This window comes from Cornus florida, unplaced genomic scaffold (assembly GCF_030987335.1).
Source record: "Cornus florida cultivar Cherokee Brave unplaced genomic scaffold, ASM3098733v1 CherokeeBrave_3.0.0_Hap2_Chr11, whole genome shotgun sequence".
NCBI lineage: Eukaryota > Viridiplantae > Streptophyta > Magnoliopsida > Cornales > Cornaceae > Cornus > Cornus florida.
In genome coordinates, this window is record NW_026775581.1 from 43,418,232 (window position 1) to 43,436,346 (window position 18,115).

General features: G+C 35.9%; 1 protein-coding gene across 2 annotated transcripts in view; it reads right to left on the reverse strand.

The window, feature by feature from the left end:
• Positions 1–274: 274 nt before the first annotated feature.
• The window catches only part of LOC132286401 (phospholipid-transporting ATPase 2), a 45,027-nt gene continuing 27,186 nt past the window's right edge, over positions 275–18,115 (reverse strand). For both annotated transcript variants that reach the window (XM_059788733.1, XM_059788734.1), the window contains exons 17-25: positions 16,403–16,509; positions 15,913–16,044; positions 14,359–14,512; positions 12,987–13,104; positions 12,664–12,837; positions 12,463–12,514; positions 2,263–2,390; positions 1,771–1,921; positions 275–1,270 (exon numbers count right to left, since the gene is read on the reverse strand). In XM_059788733.1, coding sequence (XP_059644716.1) covers positions 935–1,270; positions 1,771–1,921; positions 2,263–2,390; positions 12,463–12,514; positions 12,664–12,837; positions 12,987–13,104; positions 14,359–14,512; positions 15,913–16,044; positions 16,403–16,509 — 1,352 coding nt within the window. In that variant the 3' untranslated portion in view covers positions 275–934. The remainder of the gene's footprint in view (positions 1,271–1,770; positions 1,922–2,262; positions 2,391–12,462; positions 12,515–12,663; positions 12,838–12,986; positions 13,105–14,358; positions 14,513–15,912; positions 16,045–16,402; positions 16,510–18,115) is intronic.

Here is an 18,115-nt window from a genome sequence, read left to right on the forward strand (position 1 = left end):
TTTAGTCCAATAAAATAACTCGTAAAAGTTAAAAAGGCAATTCCAATATTTAAATGAGTCCATTAACTAGTCAAAGAATAATAATATCATTGTTGGTGTCTTTGTTAACTTTATTAAACCAAGGATGTCATCATTCAAAACAAGGTCTAGTTGTATTGTCTGTGATAAACTCAAATCTCATAAATTACCCTAAAAAAACAGCTAAAAAAACAAAGGTAAATAGCCACATCAGCACACCTCGGTTATCCACTTTTCAAATAGATAGACAATGCCCTTATATAATGTATCACCATATACAGATGGAATTAGTATTACAAGCACTGCCATTAATCACCACATGGACTTCAACACAATGGTAAGATTACTCCACCATCACACGTACGAAAAGAATTCAAATGAGATTCAACTCCACAGTGGAGGGCGCCTCCTACATAAACTTCCAAAGACATGGTCATTATATAATCCTTGCCATTGTCCCAAAAGAATTGGGACAAACTTCTAGCCATATCTGGTCTTAATATTAACATGTTCTTTACAGGTTTGGCTTACATACATCAATCTCATAAAATATCAGCACCCGAGTCATTTCCATTTGAGGTTTATTAACAGTATACCCTCTTCACACTCCCATTGTATGAACCGAGTCGGTAACAATTTGTTTGTGTGCATTGTACAATATCTGAACCTTATTATGAAAAATATACAGGCCTCTCAACAGTTGTCATGGAGGTACAGAGAGTAAAAATCGGACAGAAAAATTACATACAGTGCATCATGTATTCATTCGGTGCAAGTAAGCAGCTGTTGCAATCCAAGAATGTACTACATACAATGTTGGTCGACCCAATGATAGATTATCACAACTCCAACCGTCGTTCCTACTCTGATTCTATGCCTCTTCTACGTTTATGTTAGTTAAATACCTTGTATGAACTCAGTTGTCCTTGCAATTTCTGGAATAGCTTGCTGACAATCTGGACTGGGACTGAAAGAAATCAAATGGTGCCGCTCCTCCAAATGACCTCCTTGTAGAATTTGGAGAATCGGATAAAAGAGGTTCGTACACTGGATTCCTGTTCTTGGGTTGAGTAATAGATAATGGAGCCATATCTTTATCCATGTATCGTGCTTGTGGCTCTATATTTCCCAAGGATAAGATGGGCCCTCCCAAACGTTCAGCCTGCTGAAGTATGTTAATTTTACTTGATCTATATGTAAATCTGAAGTACTTTAGAGCTAGCACTGGACCCATCCCTGCTGCTACGATGAGCTGAAATGGCAAGTTCAGTTTCTAGTCAGTATATAAGCTCTAAAAAGTAAAGACTAGACTTACACAACAACAACAACAAAAAATAAAAATTAAAAATTAAAAAATAATAATAATAAAAATAAAAAAGTAAAGGGTTTATCTCCTCTCCAGCATTGAGCTTTTTAAATTTGTTGGCTTGCAACTACATCACATCATATCAGGGCATACATAGGTCACACATATACAAATAAGCAAAATCCATTGAACTAAAGACGAGCAAAAATGACAACGGTTAGTCCATCAATATGAAAGACCATTTGAGGAGTGCGACTTTCAGGGCCACTACTGTCATCTTTGCACAAAGGAATTCATTATAACAAAAAGTATCTGATTTCTAAATAAACGACAACAGAAGTTCCTTATGCCATTATGTGGCATCCTGTAATAGTAACCTAACAGTGGTATTTGGAGAGGAGCTGCACCTTAAACTAGAGAATACATGATATAGAAGTAAAACTCACCAAAATAGTTAGCCAATAAGATGGCTGTCTACACAGGCGGAACATGATTGTGTACATCCCTGTGAATGGTAAGGCACTGACAATCCAGTTGATGATATAGAAGGCAGCCAGGTTACCCCATATGGCAAGATGTTGAAATATTGTGAAGGAACTGCAAACATCAAACAAAAGCCGAGTAGTTAAACAGACTACTAATTTCAATGGAACTTTTTGCAAGAAAGAAACTATAAAAAATAGAGTACAACTATTTGGGTGCAGGATGGGACATTATTTCAGTTTTGAAAAATAGCACCTCGCCTATTGATTACCCACATGATTGTTGGTTTTTTGCCTCCTTGATGATGAAGGCAAAACTGCCAACTTTCTGGAACTTTTTATGAAAAGGATATTAAGAGAGACATAGTACAGTTGGATTATGATGAGCCATTTTCAAATTTTCAATTTAAAGAAGACAAATTATGTTGAACCAAAACTAATGAGATGGTAACTTACTTGGTTTCTAATGCTACAACGAAAGCCTGCAACCAAATACATCCAGAGAGTGCCACCATTGATAGCTCTTCCATTTCACCTTTTTCATATGCAAATGCATGTACAGTAATTATGAATACAACAATTGCCTGCAAACCATCCTTAGTTTCAGTACCATGGAATAGTTGAAAATAGTAACAGGGAAAGAATTAAGATAACCAAGCTAATCAACTAATTTAGAAATGAAGTTGATTCATTTGTGAGCTGTGTACCCAGCAGAGGTATATGTTGAATTTATAGTTCTCAAGCAAGTTTTTGAACTGATTTTAACTCTCAGAGAAGGTAGTCTGACAAGAAAGTAGTACTAAAAGAATTCTAGCTTAACACAACAACAATGACCTCCATGTTTCCATTGTATACCCTATTGGAAGGCTTATGTCGAAAATTTTGAAATCATTCCTATTTTTTTCCAATGACTTTTCCCCTCTGAAGCATGGATTCAATCTCCCCTCTCCTTGGGGTGGGAAATAAAATAAAATAAAAACTTCAAATATAATATATGTATATATACACACACACATATATATATTTATGGTGTAAGCTTCCTCCTTATCCATACTATATCATCATTGACCCCAAAAACCAGGGTGATTTTACCTGAAAATTACAAAGAAAATGTTTGGCAAATCAAATTAATGTTATTAATCTTTGTTAAGGAACTTGGTATCATTTCTCCTTCAGAAAACTCTCCACACCACCACTTTATGGTGACTCTTTCTTGGAATGGATGCACAATAAGCATGATACGGCCTTATTTTCATAGCTGTTTTTCCCATTTCAGATATCCTCTCATCACTGTGAGTGTCAAATAATTGGATATGAGTCTACCAACAGCGTACTGGTTTTGAAGCACGCTCAAACCTTTACCAACATCACCTTTCAAAACTTTCTCTCTTTCACGCTCAAAAGAAAACTTCGCCGTTAATATTTTATATACATTTGTGCCATTTTCACTAATAACTTTAGGGCAATAAAATTCCTCAATCCAATTCTTTGTGGTTCTGTTGTTAACTGGCAAAAAGAGCAGCATGCATTCAAGCGCAAACTTTTGTAGTCAATTGGCACAAAGGCAGCATTCTATCAAAAGCAAAGCCGCAAACTATCTTACAATTCTCCCAGATATTAATGTGTGCTTCAGTGTGTCACATACGGCTTTTCTTTCAACCAAGCTTTCATTAGGAGGTGGCAACAGCACAAAGTCAACATGCTTGTACAAACTATGTTATAAATGATTCTTCAACAAATAATGTGTGGCATATTGACACTTGCATCTCTCATCAGCTTCCTTTACATCTATGTTCATTGGTTTGCGTACTGCTGCTTCAAAAATCAAATTCTCTCTAATATGTTCACAATTGCAAGACCAAATTAAGAGGGTGAAGGAAATGAAAGAGGAATTAAAAAAAAAAAAAACTTTCATGCTAATGATTTAGATTTAGTAGCGCACATATTTTATATGACCATTTATTTTCATCAAAAGACATGACTTCAATTAAATAAAAAAAACATTATGTCTTTTACCGGAGCTTCGGCTCAATTCATTTTAACCTTCATTTTGTCCTTAAAAGTCCTTCCACTTGACTTACAATGTTTACTTATAGGTGCCATCACTCGTCGTTGCACGTCAAAACCTGTCTCAAACGGTTATGTCATCTTGCCGTCAAGTAATGTGGTGGATCTACCTTCTCACAAATATATTCATTTCATAATCCATCTTTTCTTGGTTTTGTGCACTTATCCATATCAATATCCTCAATATGGTAACTCTCATGTTATAAACATGTTATTTTAATTGTTCAAGTTGGGTAAAATGTTTTCCTTATAGCATAGATCATCCAAAAATCACATGAGATCCAAGTGTACATTACCCATTCTACTCTAATTGTGTGCAAAATTCACTTTGGTCTCTTCGTAAGTAGAAACCACTTGGGTTACTCTCTCCTAACGGATATATAATCAAAGATAACACAAATAGTCACTTTAGAGCAATGCTATTACAATAGGGATTCTATGGTAATTCGATTAGAGAGTCCTTGGGATTCTATGATTAAAACAATTAGGAAATCCTAGGGATCGGATTGGAGGATCTGATCAAGAAGCGTAAGATTCTCTAGAATGAGAAAAATAATAATTAATATTACCTGTGCATAATAAGAATTCTTAAAACAAACCTATTTATTTGGAAATCTAAGAGAATGAAGACAAACTTTGAAAAGTTTCCCAGAAAAAATAAAAATAAACTTCGAAAAGTTTTCATCAATAATTTTGGAGCATATTAACCCACACAAATAAAATATTTATTACCATTATTTTATTTTATTTCATTTGTTTATTTAATTTTTGGTAAGCAAGCATGCACACAGGCAAACCCACTATGACCCAACGGGAAGTATGAGGAGATATTAAATGTAAAACATAAGATGAAAATTTTCATGACACTGTGAGACACTGCATGAAAATCTTCAGCTTACACATGAAAAAATAAATACCACTTCACAAGAATTCACACAGCCGACCTCATTCGTATGGGATTAAGGAAAGGATGATGATGATTCATGAAGGATTCTGTACAGAATTCTATTTGGAGAAAACAACAAAAATGAGCACTAAAAATTTGAGTACATAAAAGACTGACTGGTTAATATCATACTAAGTTTTAGAGAGAGCCAATAAGCGGATTTCACCATCCATTCGGGCTGGCTTCCTTAAGTTCAATTGGTTGTTGAGGAAGATTTGTTTAAAATCTAATTTGATTCAGGAAACTGACTTTATCGATGCTTTTCATAGCGAATTTCATACCCGAAGGGAATAGACTTACGAAGACCAATGTTAACGGTTGCAGTAGGGTTTATAAATCAAAATTTTACTACTTCTCAATTACATTTTAAAAAATTAAATATTCCTAAACCAATTGTTAAATTGGTGTTAGTTTGAAGAGTGGTCACAAATTAAAAGCTTATTGAAAAACTTTGGCGTACTTGTCTTTATTAGGAAATTTAAGTTGTTTTTAGTTTTTGTTTTAGAATACCATTTGGATCTTGTGTCCTAACTTATGAGAGAGCATAAGAATAACATGTACGATAAAATCGGTAGAATCAGAAGCCAAATCGAGATCCCAAGGTTCCTGTGATCCTATAGGAATTCCTAGCCAAATCGAGATCCCAAGGTTCCTGTGATCCTATAGGAATTCCATAAGGATTCCACCCTCCCGGGATTTCCTGCGATATCGAAAACATTTCAATATTATTTGAATTGTAAGATTGTAGAATACTAGGATCCGGATTGGGACTTTAAAAACTATGACTTCAGACTATATTTGGCTTTTAATTTAAACTATTTCCTTAATCTAGTCCTTTGTTAATATTTTCTATTTTATAGATCAAATCTAATAAAGGGTGCCAAGGGGATGCAACAAACTGAGCATGACATTTCATCTTTGAACTGGAAGCTCCTCACCCTCAAAGGTCAATCTACTCCACTCCTTCCCAACACACTACCGAAGACGCAGATGTGCTGCTGATCATACCAGGCAAACCTTCTTGCAGGCCATTCCCTCACCTTTTTCCCATGACACCACACCTTTGGGAATTGGAACCAACCTTGACAACCAAATGAATGCTGAACAGAGACCACAGAATAAGAATATTCTTGCCAGCACATAGTGGAAAAGAAGACAATTAATTGTTTCCTCTTCCTGTTATAAACATACAACACCAGCTTGGGATCAGGATCCCCAAGTTAAATTTGTCTAAGTTATCCTAAGTTGAATTCATAATGAGTTGAAACATGTTATTCTTAGTAGATCTATGGCTTTAAAAATGCCACAACAGTCTCTTTGAATTATAATAAAATGCAACATTGCTTTTTGAGATTAATTTCAAGAACGCCGTTAGCACACGACATCGACATGCACTCTCCACCATGTTTGTTTTCTTTAATGGCTGAAACAGATTTTCTCTATCTATGCCTTTCTTTTTCTCAGTCATGCTAGTTGAAATCATCTACGATCGCTACCGCTTCTCCCTATGCCTTCCCATTTTCAAACCCTATTCCTTTTTCTCTCCATATTTTTTTACTCTAGCATACCATAGCAGATCTCTAAATCAGGAGCACTCACTTGCATCTCCAAAGATTGCCTGATAGTAATACCACATCAATTTACTTCAAATCTATCATGAAGGGTGAACTAATTAAGCCTCTTTCCTCTCTTCTATGATTTGATTGATTAGTAACAATCGACTGGTAGAGAACAGTGGCAGCAAGTAGAAGACAGTGGCAGCAACTTTTTAAAATGTATAAAAGGCGTCGAAAAGAGGATTCTAGAGCTTAAACCTTAATTTGGCGCATGCTAGATGATGGGGGGTCCACTTGGAGGCTTGCATAATTAGGGGGTTTGGTCAAAATGCATTATTTTGGTAATTGCATTAATTATGGTGAAATTGCATTGTTTTGGTAAGTTGCATCAATTAAATTATTTGTTACTTTATAAAGCTAGAGTCAACTTTTGATTACCTCCATTGTAGGGTAATCCAAGGGTCAAAGGATACTATGTAATTCTGATTACTCAGTAAATGAATGAATAAAAAATATCCTTTGAGATTTCTTTGTGAGAGATTCACAAATTATGAGGGTGTGAGGCCTTCTCTAGGTGTGATACCTAGGTCCTGTTGGAGTGATTCCAAGAGGTTTTTGTTTTCTAGTTGGTGTGATGCCAATAGGCTTTTTCTTATTTTCAAATCATTTATCTCTCTTGAACCATAATCTGTTTCTCTGACCTGTTGGTGTGATGCCAATAGGCAACTCTTATTCTATTCTCCTTGATTTCATACATTTCTACTATCAAACCTCCAAATTTCAGCCCTAGTTCTTTGAACTTTCAGCCTCTGAATTCTGTGCGTCTTTATCTATTTAAGGCTGCATCAGTTTTTGGTATCAGAGCCAGAGGTCATGGGTTCGATTCGCAAGAGCCCATCGCATGGGGGAGGGATTGTTGGCTGGTGTCGCCACGCAATGCTGCTCCTTGCACGGGTGGGCCTTGGTGTCGAATGCCATAAAAGGCGTGTCCTTCCCTCACTGGACACCAATTGATTTTTAGATGAGATGGCACGGCCTGATCCAACAAGAAAACTGATGTAGGACAAGAGAACAACCTTAAATAGCTAAGAACTCAACAAATTCAGAGTCTAAAAGTTCTAACAACTAGGGCTGAAATTTGGAGGTTTGATAGTAGAAAATGTAGGAAATCAAGGAGAATAGAATAAGAGCTGCCTCTTGGTGAGAGAAAAAAAAATTATGGTTCAAGAGAGAAAGGATTTGAAAATAAGAAAAAAACCTATTGGCATCACACCAATAGAAAACAAAAACCTATTGGAATCACTCCAACAGGGCCTATGTATCATACCTAGAGAAGGCCTCAAACCCTCAAATTTTGTGAATCACTCACAAAGGAAATTCAAAGATATTTTTTTATTTCATTTATTGACTGAGTAATAAGAATTACATTGTATCCTTTTTATAATAACTAATGACCCTTGGATTACCCTACAATGGAATTAATCAAAAGTTGACTCTATCTTAATAAAGCAACAAATAACTTAATTGATGCAATTCAATCTAATTGATGCAATTTACCAAAACAATGCAATTTCACCATAATTGATGCAAGTACCAAAATAATGCAATTTGACCAAACCCCCTAATTATGCAAGGCTCCAAGTGGACCCCCCCCCCCCCCCCCCCCCCTCGTTTAGCATGTGCCAAATTAAGGTTTGAGCCTTAGAGCCCTCCTTGCCACGCCTTTTATATACTTTAAAAGGCTGCTGCCACTGTCCTCTACTTGCTGCCACTTTTCTCTACAAATTCTCTCCGGCTTGGAAAAACTCGGCTCCGACAAATTAAAGGGATAAAATTGCTCATAAATGTGAAAAGAGCAAGAAAATTTCAGTCTTGTATTCAGTAATTTCCATAATTTGCACCAAAAAACAACGCATAAACTTCAGAGCTTGATCAGAAATAATAGTGTTGTGCAACCCATGAAGTCGAACAACTTCTTGAAAAAAAGGTTTGGCATCGTGGACAACATTGGAGGTCTTAGAACATAGAAGGAAATGCGACTTTTTCGAAAAACGATCCAAAACAATGATTATAGCATCATGTCCTCGACTAGTTCTAGGCAACCCCAGAACAAAATCAGCGTCTGACCCATCACCTCTGATAACAACTCCATGGCTGGTACCATGTTGAAAATCAATGCTATCCTTCCACGAATATATTCGAGCAAGAACATAAAGAGCAACCCAGTTGGTTCCATCTAGGTACTGTGCTCCCGAATCGAATAGACAAATGTTGTTTGGATAAAGTCCTAAACATGTTTTCTCCTCTAGTTTATAATGCATAATTGCTGCATTAGGACCAACTGAGGAAATAGTAGGAAAACTCAACCCTCTAAAATGCTCTTTTGATGTGCGAGACCCCTCTAGCTTATCACTTACAGGTTAGTTTCTTCTGGCAGTTGGTTTTTCCAGACCTCATCTACCAAGTTGGTGTCTATTTGAACCAGCTTCTGTTGCTTCTTGGCACAAGCATGCTCCCATTTCTTTGCAGTGCCCACTAATATGGTTTGATGGAAAATTTGAGACGCTTAACCATGGCTGTGGAGACAACATTTGGGCTACCACAGCCATCAATAATAGGCTTCCGAGCTTGGTTTCCACACTGAACTTGCATCTGAAAATTAGAGATACGTTGCTCATCTTCGTCTTCAATTTCAGGGTCTTGGATTTGGGCTGGGGAAAGTTTGGGACGCTTAACCATGGCTGTGGAGAGAACATTTGGGCTGCCACCACCATCAATAATAGCCTTCTGAGCTTGGTTTCCACAATGAACTTGCATCTCAAAATTAGAGGTCTGCTGCCCATTTTTGCCACCAACTTTAGGGTCTTCAAGGATGTGCGTCACAACGGAGATGGAGGAAACATTCTCTCCAACTTCTTTCACATGATCAGTGTTCCAAGTCTCACCATCAAGCAGGTGTTCACGATCCTTGCTAGCCATCGTACTCTTTCCTCCAGAATGAGCCATGTTATAGAAAGATGCATTTGATCCACCATTTAGCAGCATGGTGGTTGTCAGTGTGCTGTACGTTCCATCACTTTGACTTATTTGGAATATCTCCAGTGGCATTATGTGGTTCATGATGATTCACTTCTAATGGATTTCTTGGAAACTTCAACATAGGAGGTAGTGGTGGGTCAGCCTTCAATTCACGCCTTTGCTGGCAGTGTAAAGGCTGTTGTAGATCGCGATTTCTGCCATCATTAATACCAAATGCAGATCCTTCTTCAAGGGCTACCGATTTGTTAAACAGACGCAAAATTCGAGCTCCTATCTTATCGCATTGAGCATTCAACCCTTTAAGTTGTTCCAAAATATTCAATCTCCTGATTATCATCCAATGTTTCATTGCCCGATTGAGTAAACATAATGTCTAATTAGGCTCTGATACCAAAAACTGATGTAGGACAAGGGAGCAGCCTTAAATAAAACTGCTCCCTTGTCCTACATCAACGACCCCTGAAAAGCCAAGAGATGACCGGGAAAATTTCCTTTCCAACCATTTATTATTTTTTCAAAAAAAATAAAATAAAATAAAAAAGAAATAGAAGATTGGATTTATGCTCAGTCCAAATTAAATTCACAGTTAAGTAAACAAGAAAATGTTTTCTGTTCCTCTGAAATACATGCCTGAAAGAAAAATGTAACAATGGAATAGGGTCTGTACACATTCGGCTGCTGGCTTCGATGGCGAAATTAGAAGGGAGCTTCAGAATGAGAAGCGGCACAAAGAGGAGAAGATGAAGATGCAGAACGTCATTGGGCAAAGACGTTTACTAATGTTAGATATACACAAAGTAGTTTTGGTTATTTCTTTTAAGCGGTGACGTGGCATCTCTCAATCCATAGATTTAGGTAAAACAACATGTGTCAACACCTTATGAATTCAACCTAGGATAACTTAGACATATTTTAACTTACAGGATCCTAATCCAACCAGCTTGGGAGCACCTTTCCTCTTCACAAGGTTGCCAATCATTAATTTATTCTCCAAGTAACCTATCCCACTAAGAAGGTAACCATTGATGGTACTTTGGCTGGCCAAATGGCTTCTACGGAAATCCAACAATTCCCTTACCCCCTTAACTGCACAGAAATCCTAGAAGTATTTCACCACAAGCTTCCATTCCCAGCGATTTTCTACCACAAAGCATCCTCCCACAACTTAGACATGGAACTTAACACAGCAAGTCAAAAAAGGCATCTCCAGCAGAGGCCCAGTGAACTGAACATCCTAAAAAATTCCTATCTAGAAAGTGAACATAATAAGATAAAAAAAGCCTCCCTGTTTGTAAATTGAGGTACTAAATGGGAGTATTAGCATCAGGACATCAAGTTAAAAAAAAAACAAAAAAAAACCATCTCCTGTAGATGACCGATGAACTGAACATCCTAAAAAGGTTCTGTCTAGAAAGTGAACATAATAGCGAAAGTCCTTATTTGTAAACTTTGGGTATCAAATATAACTCCAGATATTAGCAACAAAAGGCTTTTTGCTCTTCTTTGCCTCAAAACCCGTTGAGGGTTAACATGAAATAGGTAGGCAAGCTGGCAAAGGGCTAGCCAATCCTTTTTGAGAATTAATACTTTTCCAGCCATTCAATCTACTTACAAACCAATGGCTGTAACCTAGTGGTATCTCCTACACCACTCAAAGTGAAAGGTGACGGTTCAAGTCCTGGGTGTGTGAGTTTCTTGCCAAGGAAAACAAAAAAAAGAAGAAAACTTAAAAACACTCCACTGACTTGCCTTTTGAAGGAATATCCCAAAGGCAGAGACGAGCCAGCTTTACAACCGAGATTCATCAACCACCGACTTCCGCCACCTCATATATGGAAATTAAATCACTATCGCTAATTAACTTAGTCTAGATATCGCCTGGGAAGAAACAGAACACATATAAGGTGACACAATTGGTACCCTAGGCGGATATTCCATTTATATACGGTATTACTCTTGTTAACTTAATTTTTCACCACAACCTCATCTTTATCATTTCTCCTAGCTCCTCCATAGACATGGAAAATGTAAGAGAGAAAAAGATTGAATAATTGATGAAGCTGAAGGGTGATTTAGGAAGGAAAAATGAATTAATAAATGTATAACTGCAATATAGGCTTAATGGAGGAGTGTGCCTAGTATATTGTGCAATCAATGCATCCCTATAAGATTGAAAGGAAAGTTCTATGAAACAACTATTACAACGCATCACTATAAGATTGAAAGAGAAGTTCTATGAAACAACTATTACAACGCATCCCTATAAGATTGAAAGAGAAGTTCTATGAAACAACTATTAGACCAGTCATTCTTTATGGAGCAAAATATTGGGCAGCTAAGAAATAACATATGCATAAAGTGAGTGTGGTGGACATGTAAATGTTTAAATGGATGTGCTACAAGGCAATGATAGAATTAGAAATGAACAATTTCATAAGATGGTTTAAGTAACTATCAATTGGAGATAAAACAAGAAAGAAAGAAGAAAAAAAAAAACTATTAAGATGGTTTGAACATGTGCAAAGAATTACAAGGTTTACATTGAGGGTAATGCTAGGGGAAAAGGAAGACCAAAATTAACATGGATAAAATAAGGAAAAAAATGAAAATATGTGGTCTGATTGAGAATGTGGTCATAGATAGAGTGGAATGACAAAAAATGATTAATGTTGGAAAAAGGCTTTATTGAGTTGACTTGATTTGTATGATCACAATAGAGGTTTACACCAGTGTGTCAGGAAAAAGTGGTGTATGAAGTCTTTAGGAAAAACAGGACAAATGAAATAGTCAATGTAGAAACAGGCGAGGAATAGGATGACACAGAAATTATTTGTGCATTTGAATAGCAAGTTCTATCACTCTTGCAAAAAAGTATCACTCTGTTTATTCACTGAAGCCAGAAAATGAGCATTCTCAGTAAGAATTTTACAGGTATACAGAAAATCTAGCAGAGAATAACCTTTTTTCAAGTCGTAACACAGACGTCTCAAAACTTTTAGATTGCAACAACAAAAAGTATAATGATGAGAAACAATAGGTAGCACTCACATGGAATAGAGACCGCCCAAACCATCCAGCAAATGTGCTAGGATTAAGAAGCCTGTTTCAAGAATGATAGTGATGTCAGATTATACACTAGCAGGAAGTAAATAGCCTGAGAAAGTAAATGACCCAGCTCCACATTCCCCAAGTTCTATATTTATTGTAGATTTACTATTAATGTGGATAAAAGAGCGTAAGAGGTCCAACCTCCCTGCTTGGCAGTAAAATAAAATTTGTGGGTGCTGCATCACAGTTCTTTCACTAAGATCTTTGTCAAGCACACTAACTAAGACAGGAATACTTGTGTAGAAAACATTATATGCCATCAGGCTGACAGAATTGAAAAGGCTGGTTCCGGAGACGCCTGAAATAAAAGAGAAACTGAATGTGCCTGATGTTAGTACATCAGAAAAATATAATTGAAAGTAAAAGTTATTATGAAAAACATCTATTGCAACATATTGCTATATCAAGAAGAACCAGAATAAAAAGAAAGTGGAACAAGAGAAACATAATCCATCAAAACTCACAAGATCTGGATGAAACATATCAACAGGGATTTATAAAAGGAATACTGGGATAGGAATGCTGTACGATTATATGAATACCGCCCATGGACAAGTATCAATCTTTTCAAAAACTTGAACTCTGCAGGACAACAAAAATAAATAAATCAAGAAATCAATATCTAGAACATCTAGTCCAGGCAAAATAGCGACTAAAACAACCAGACTGGTGCATGTGATGTAACTTAAGACTGACAACTGGAAAAAATAAAAAATAAAACTAGAAACAAAATTTCAAGAACATTTCTCAAGAAGAATATTAAGAACTTCTTAAAGGACATTTATATGAAATTAAAAATTTAGGTTCTCATTATATACAATACATCCCAACCATATATTTCAATTTTCTTGTACCTAAGCAAAAATTTTGCCGAAGCTTTCCAAATTCCCCAAGGACAACCCTATAATTGCAATGTTCAACTCCGAGGAAAACAGTTAGTGACAGCAAAATCACTTGTGCTGTAATTGAAAATGAATCTTGTAATAAAAGATATTCAAATTTTTGGAAGTGAGAAAAGTACGCTCATTGTATATCTTTTCCAAATATTATGACGTTATTGTAAATTAATGTAATGCAAACATACTTTTCAGTAGTAAACCGTAAACCTGAGAAGCATGCAAGATCACCAGTTAAACCAGCCTCAATGCACACAATAGTTACCAGCAAGTATTATGAATTCAAATTATGTTCATTTATGATTACAAATTAAAATGTTTCCTAATGCTGCTCAATTTTCTCCTAAAGTAAAAAAAATTGACACAAGTATCAAACTCTGTTCAATCAATATGCAGCCAATTAAAATAAAAAATAGAAAGTAGTTGGGGAAGACATATGTCAACATTCCAGGAATTTTTATATCATATAATGGTAGTGTATATACAAATGCCAAAGGGACACAGTCCATTGTTAGGATAAGAACACAATTGTGGCTGTTATCAAATTGAAGGGTCTAGGGTGTATGAGAGATGTAGTGTTCTAATGCAAAAAACCAAGAATAATTAAGACAGTCTTCATTCTACAATTATTTATCAATGAAAGAAGGACAAGAGTTTTGTTATGTTCATGAGGCAAAATAAATCAAATGAAATAAAAGTTAAACACTAACAAAATCTTTAAAAAAGGATCTGTATTATCATTCATATAAAAGGCCATCAATCAATATTCTTCCTGATCGCTCTCAAACTCAAACCTGCACTCTCAGGCTTGACAACCTAAGTTTTGACCATTAAGCAATGACCCAAATTAACTTCATGCGCACGCGCGCGCACACACACATATATATCAAATAACTTATATATATAGGTATAATATATGAAAGAATCTTAAAAAACTTACTGCCAATGCTATAATCAGCTGCCCTTGCTGCCTGCAATCCTTCTCTGCCACTAATGCCGACCCCAATGTCAGCTTGTTGTATCATCCTCACATCATTCCCACCATCCCCAATGGCCAATGTTCTATAGTCACAAGATTTTAAGAGCTCCACAAGCTGCAAAATGAAATAAGAAATGAATAAAATACTTGCCCTTTCTACACAAGAATAAAAAAAAGGAAAATATAAATGCTTGACAATAACACAAATTTAAGGAGAAAATATCAATCATGGTGATAATGTTCCACTCCACTCTATATGTTAGACTTTATAGTTAGTTAACAAGGAGAGAGCTGTATCTCAGGATAACTATCCTTGGAAGTCAAATAAGCTAGACTCCTAAAATTAGGAGTACTTCAAGAGTAGCAAGAAAACCATAAGTAGGAAACCAACATTTGAAGAACAAATATCCTGGTGCAAACCTTAAGAGCTCCGAGAACACCAGAAATTGATTATCTATGAAAATTATCATTTGCAAAAGTTATAACTAGCAACTATCTAACAAGCAGAGGGAATCATATTGAGAGGCACTATGTGTTTGAAACTATTTAAACAAGCAGTAAGAATCATAAATAAGAGGTGCTACCAATTTATAAACGTGACACATACAAAATAACACCAGTTTCTAACAAGGTATCGTGGTCACGCCCCACAAGTCTCCATCTGATAATGCTTTCAAGATTACAAGAATATAGCTGGTATTTGCCCTTTTCTAGTTTTAATAATAAACATCAATGGTGAACTAGGGAATTTCCCGTCTTTCTGCTTTATGCCATTTCTTCATCCAGCAGCCAAACTATATTTAAGCATGATAATTCTTTTGAATTAAACACGACCGAATCCATATGAAGTAAGATAATAATGTTTAAATCTAGTTTCATAGTTCCTCTTCGGCTTTTGTTCAATTAATTATACATAGAAATGATCCACCACTCATGGTAAGTCCTTTTCTTTCTCTTTCAAACAATACTGGTTTTGAATATCTGGAGGCAACTCTGGGAGCAGTCCAGTTGACGCTCTAAAGTCTGGAAACCGTTTTCAATTTCAAAAACAAAACAGAAAATTATCATTTAAAAAAAAAAAAATGAAAAAAAGAAGAAGAAGAAGAGTACAAAGGCAAATAGGGATGAAAATTCCTACAAGCATGAGAAAAGGAAGAACAGTACCACTACTACCAACTTGTGGGATCTTCATAACACCAAGTACAAACTGAATGAACCATTGATCAACCCCTAGATTACCCAGCACCAAAGGCACACTTCTTATGATATATTTAAGAAATTTATAAGTTTTTCCAATCTCAAATTTTATAAGTAAGCAGCTTCATCTGCCTGATGTCAGGTTTCTCCTAGGTTTCCACCATTTTTTTAATTGTTTGGTATGTGATTCACATATAACTCATTAGTACAAAAGCAAAGCTCTATACAGACGAAATAAGTAAAAAATTAAAATTAAAAGAAATGAAGCAACAAAAAGTATGGTAATAACACTAAACTCTGTAAGCCAAGAATTAGCACCTGTGCCTTTTGTGATGGTGTCACACGACAACATATAGCAGTTCTAGACAGTATAGCCAATTCTGTGAATGCTTTCCTGTAATGCTTAAGTGCAATTTCAAGAGCCCAGCCATCAACAACAAAAGCCACATCCTGTTATAAAAGAATGAAAGCATTTCAGAAGAACCTTTGAGGAAGCCTTTAGCAATGGAAAACTATAACCAAAAAGTTAAATTCAAAGAAAACAGTGCTTCCTAAAGACATAACTTAAGAGGTACACACAGGTACAGCAATCTGATTATTAACTGTCTTAAAACTACTCTAGTATTCTTTGTTCAAATATATACAAAATTCAAATATATACAAACTTTCAAATATATTAACTTAAGAAGTACACGTAGATATAGTCTTAAAACCATTATTAACTGCAGTTCATATATATTCTTTGTTCATGGACCACCTAAAGATCTAATAAACACTCATACTAAACATGAATACGCTAAAGCTGTACCTTTGGTTCTGAATTCGTGATTCTCATTGTACGTAGAACTCTCTCTAAGCTTCTACAGACTTCATCTTCAGTTTTACCATTAATTAAAAGAAGCTGGCCTTTAGGTTCTGTGAACAAGACACGAAAAAAACTGCAAAAAGTTAATGACAAGTAAATTTTGGTGACACATTTAATAATTAAATCATAATAATCCCAAAATGTTGGTAGGTTCCGTTCAATAGTATTCAGAATGATACTCCATAAAATGCATTTATCATTAAATATACATTAATACAGAGTTTACCATGCAAGCTATCAAAATACCAAAGTTCTAATTGGTCCAAGTGCCATTCATCTACCTTGTGTGTGTGTGTGTCCGAGAGAGAGACAGAGAGAGAGAGAGAGACAACAATAATTTATATTAAATGCAAGATTAATAGAGCATATCTAATCAACTAAAAACTGTTATATGACTGCTACCAATGAATACTTGCCTTCTTATTTGCATGGATAACCCAAGTAATGCAATTTATCAACGTTGTGTCCACGTGAGAATCGACTCATTTCACATTGTCTTGACTCACTACAATCCTCATTAGGGATGGTGACGGAGCGGAATTAGGAAGGGCACCCCTTTCCTGATGCTGCCCTGAGAGGAAGATATGACTCCCTAAATGCTCGGCAAGGCAGAGCAGGCCAAAATAGAAAATTTGATTGGAGTGGTGGGTGTCCCCAGGTTATCAAAAGCTTCTAACTGTGAAGGTAATTGGGACTTTGAACTGTATGACAGAACCTCACTTTAACTGCAAAATTCTGTGAACAACATTTTTCATAGGGCAGAGCATGCACAGCACCCACTTTCAGTGAATGATTGCGGAGAACACATCTGTTATAGAGGCAGATGCCCTTAGCTTTAGCTTCATCTTTGTGGTATAAGACTCTTTTGTACTTATCCATAACAGGATACAACATAGTTTCAGTTGTGTAACTGAAGCTCTCAGTTCAATTATCTGTCTGGTTTTTCAACTAAATTGAAACTTCAGCCGCTTTATAAATCTGTATCAATTCAAAGAATAAGGTGAGAAGTGGGGCAGATCTGTTCTTACTTGTTTCATAAAATACGAAACATTGAAGTGAAATTCACAGTTTTCCATAATTGGTTGGACAACACTGGAATCCAGTGCATGAAATTTCAAACCACCATAATGTTCCCATGAATTAATTCTGGTTCAAAAGCAACTAAAGATAATATATAGGAAGTTAGAGAGCTCCATAGTCCCAAAGTATCATGAGAAGTCCCCCCTAGAAGCTATAATGGGGGTTTAAGTCACGCTAATTTTAATTCCTAGGAACACTAACCATGACGTAACAATGCTCTTAGCTATACCTAATAAAGTAGAAAAAAAAGTAAACGCAAAATCTATGGGATCTTTTGCAATTTTATAAATTAATTCGAAAAATGTATTTTCAGAACTTCTACCAAGTGGTATCTTGCTTCATAACAATGCAGGAGCTATTTCGAACTTCCATACTGATTTCCTAGGATGAGACTAAGAGCACCAGCAGTCATGGAGGAGGTTTCATGAATTGAGCACAAAGCTGAAGTTGTAGAAGATTCTATTCCAACTTTGACAATCATGAATGATGATTTCAGTTATACCCTCGTATTCATGTATAACAAAACTGCTTGGCTGGCTTATCTTAATGGGGAACAGAACAGGGGAAACAGGAGGG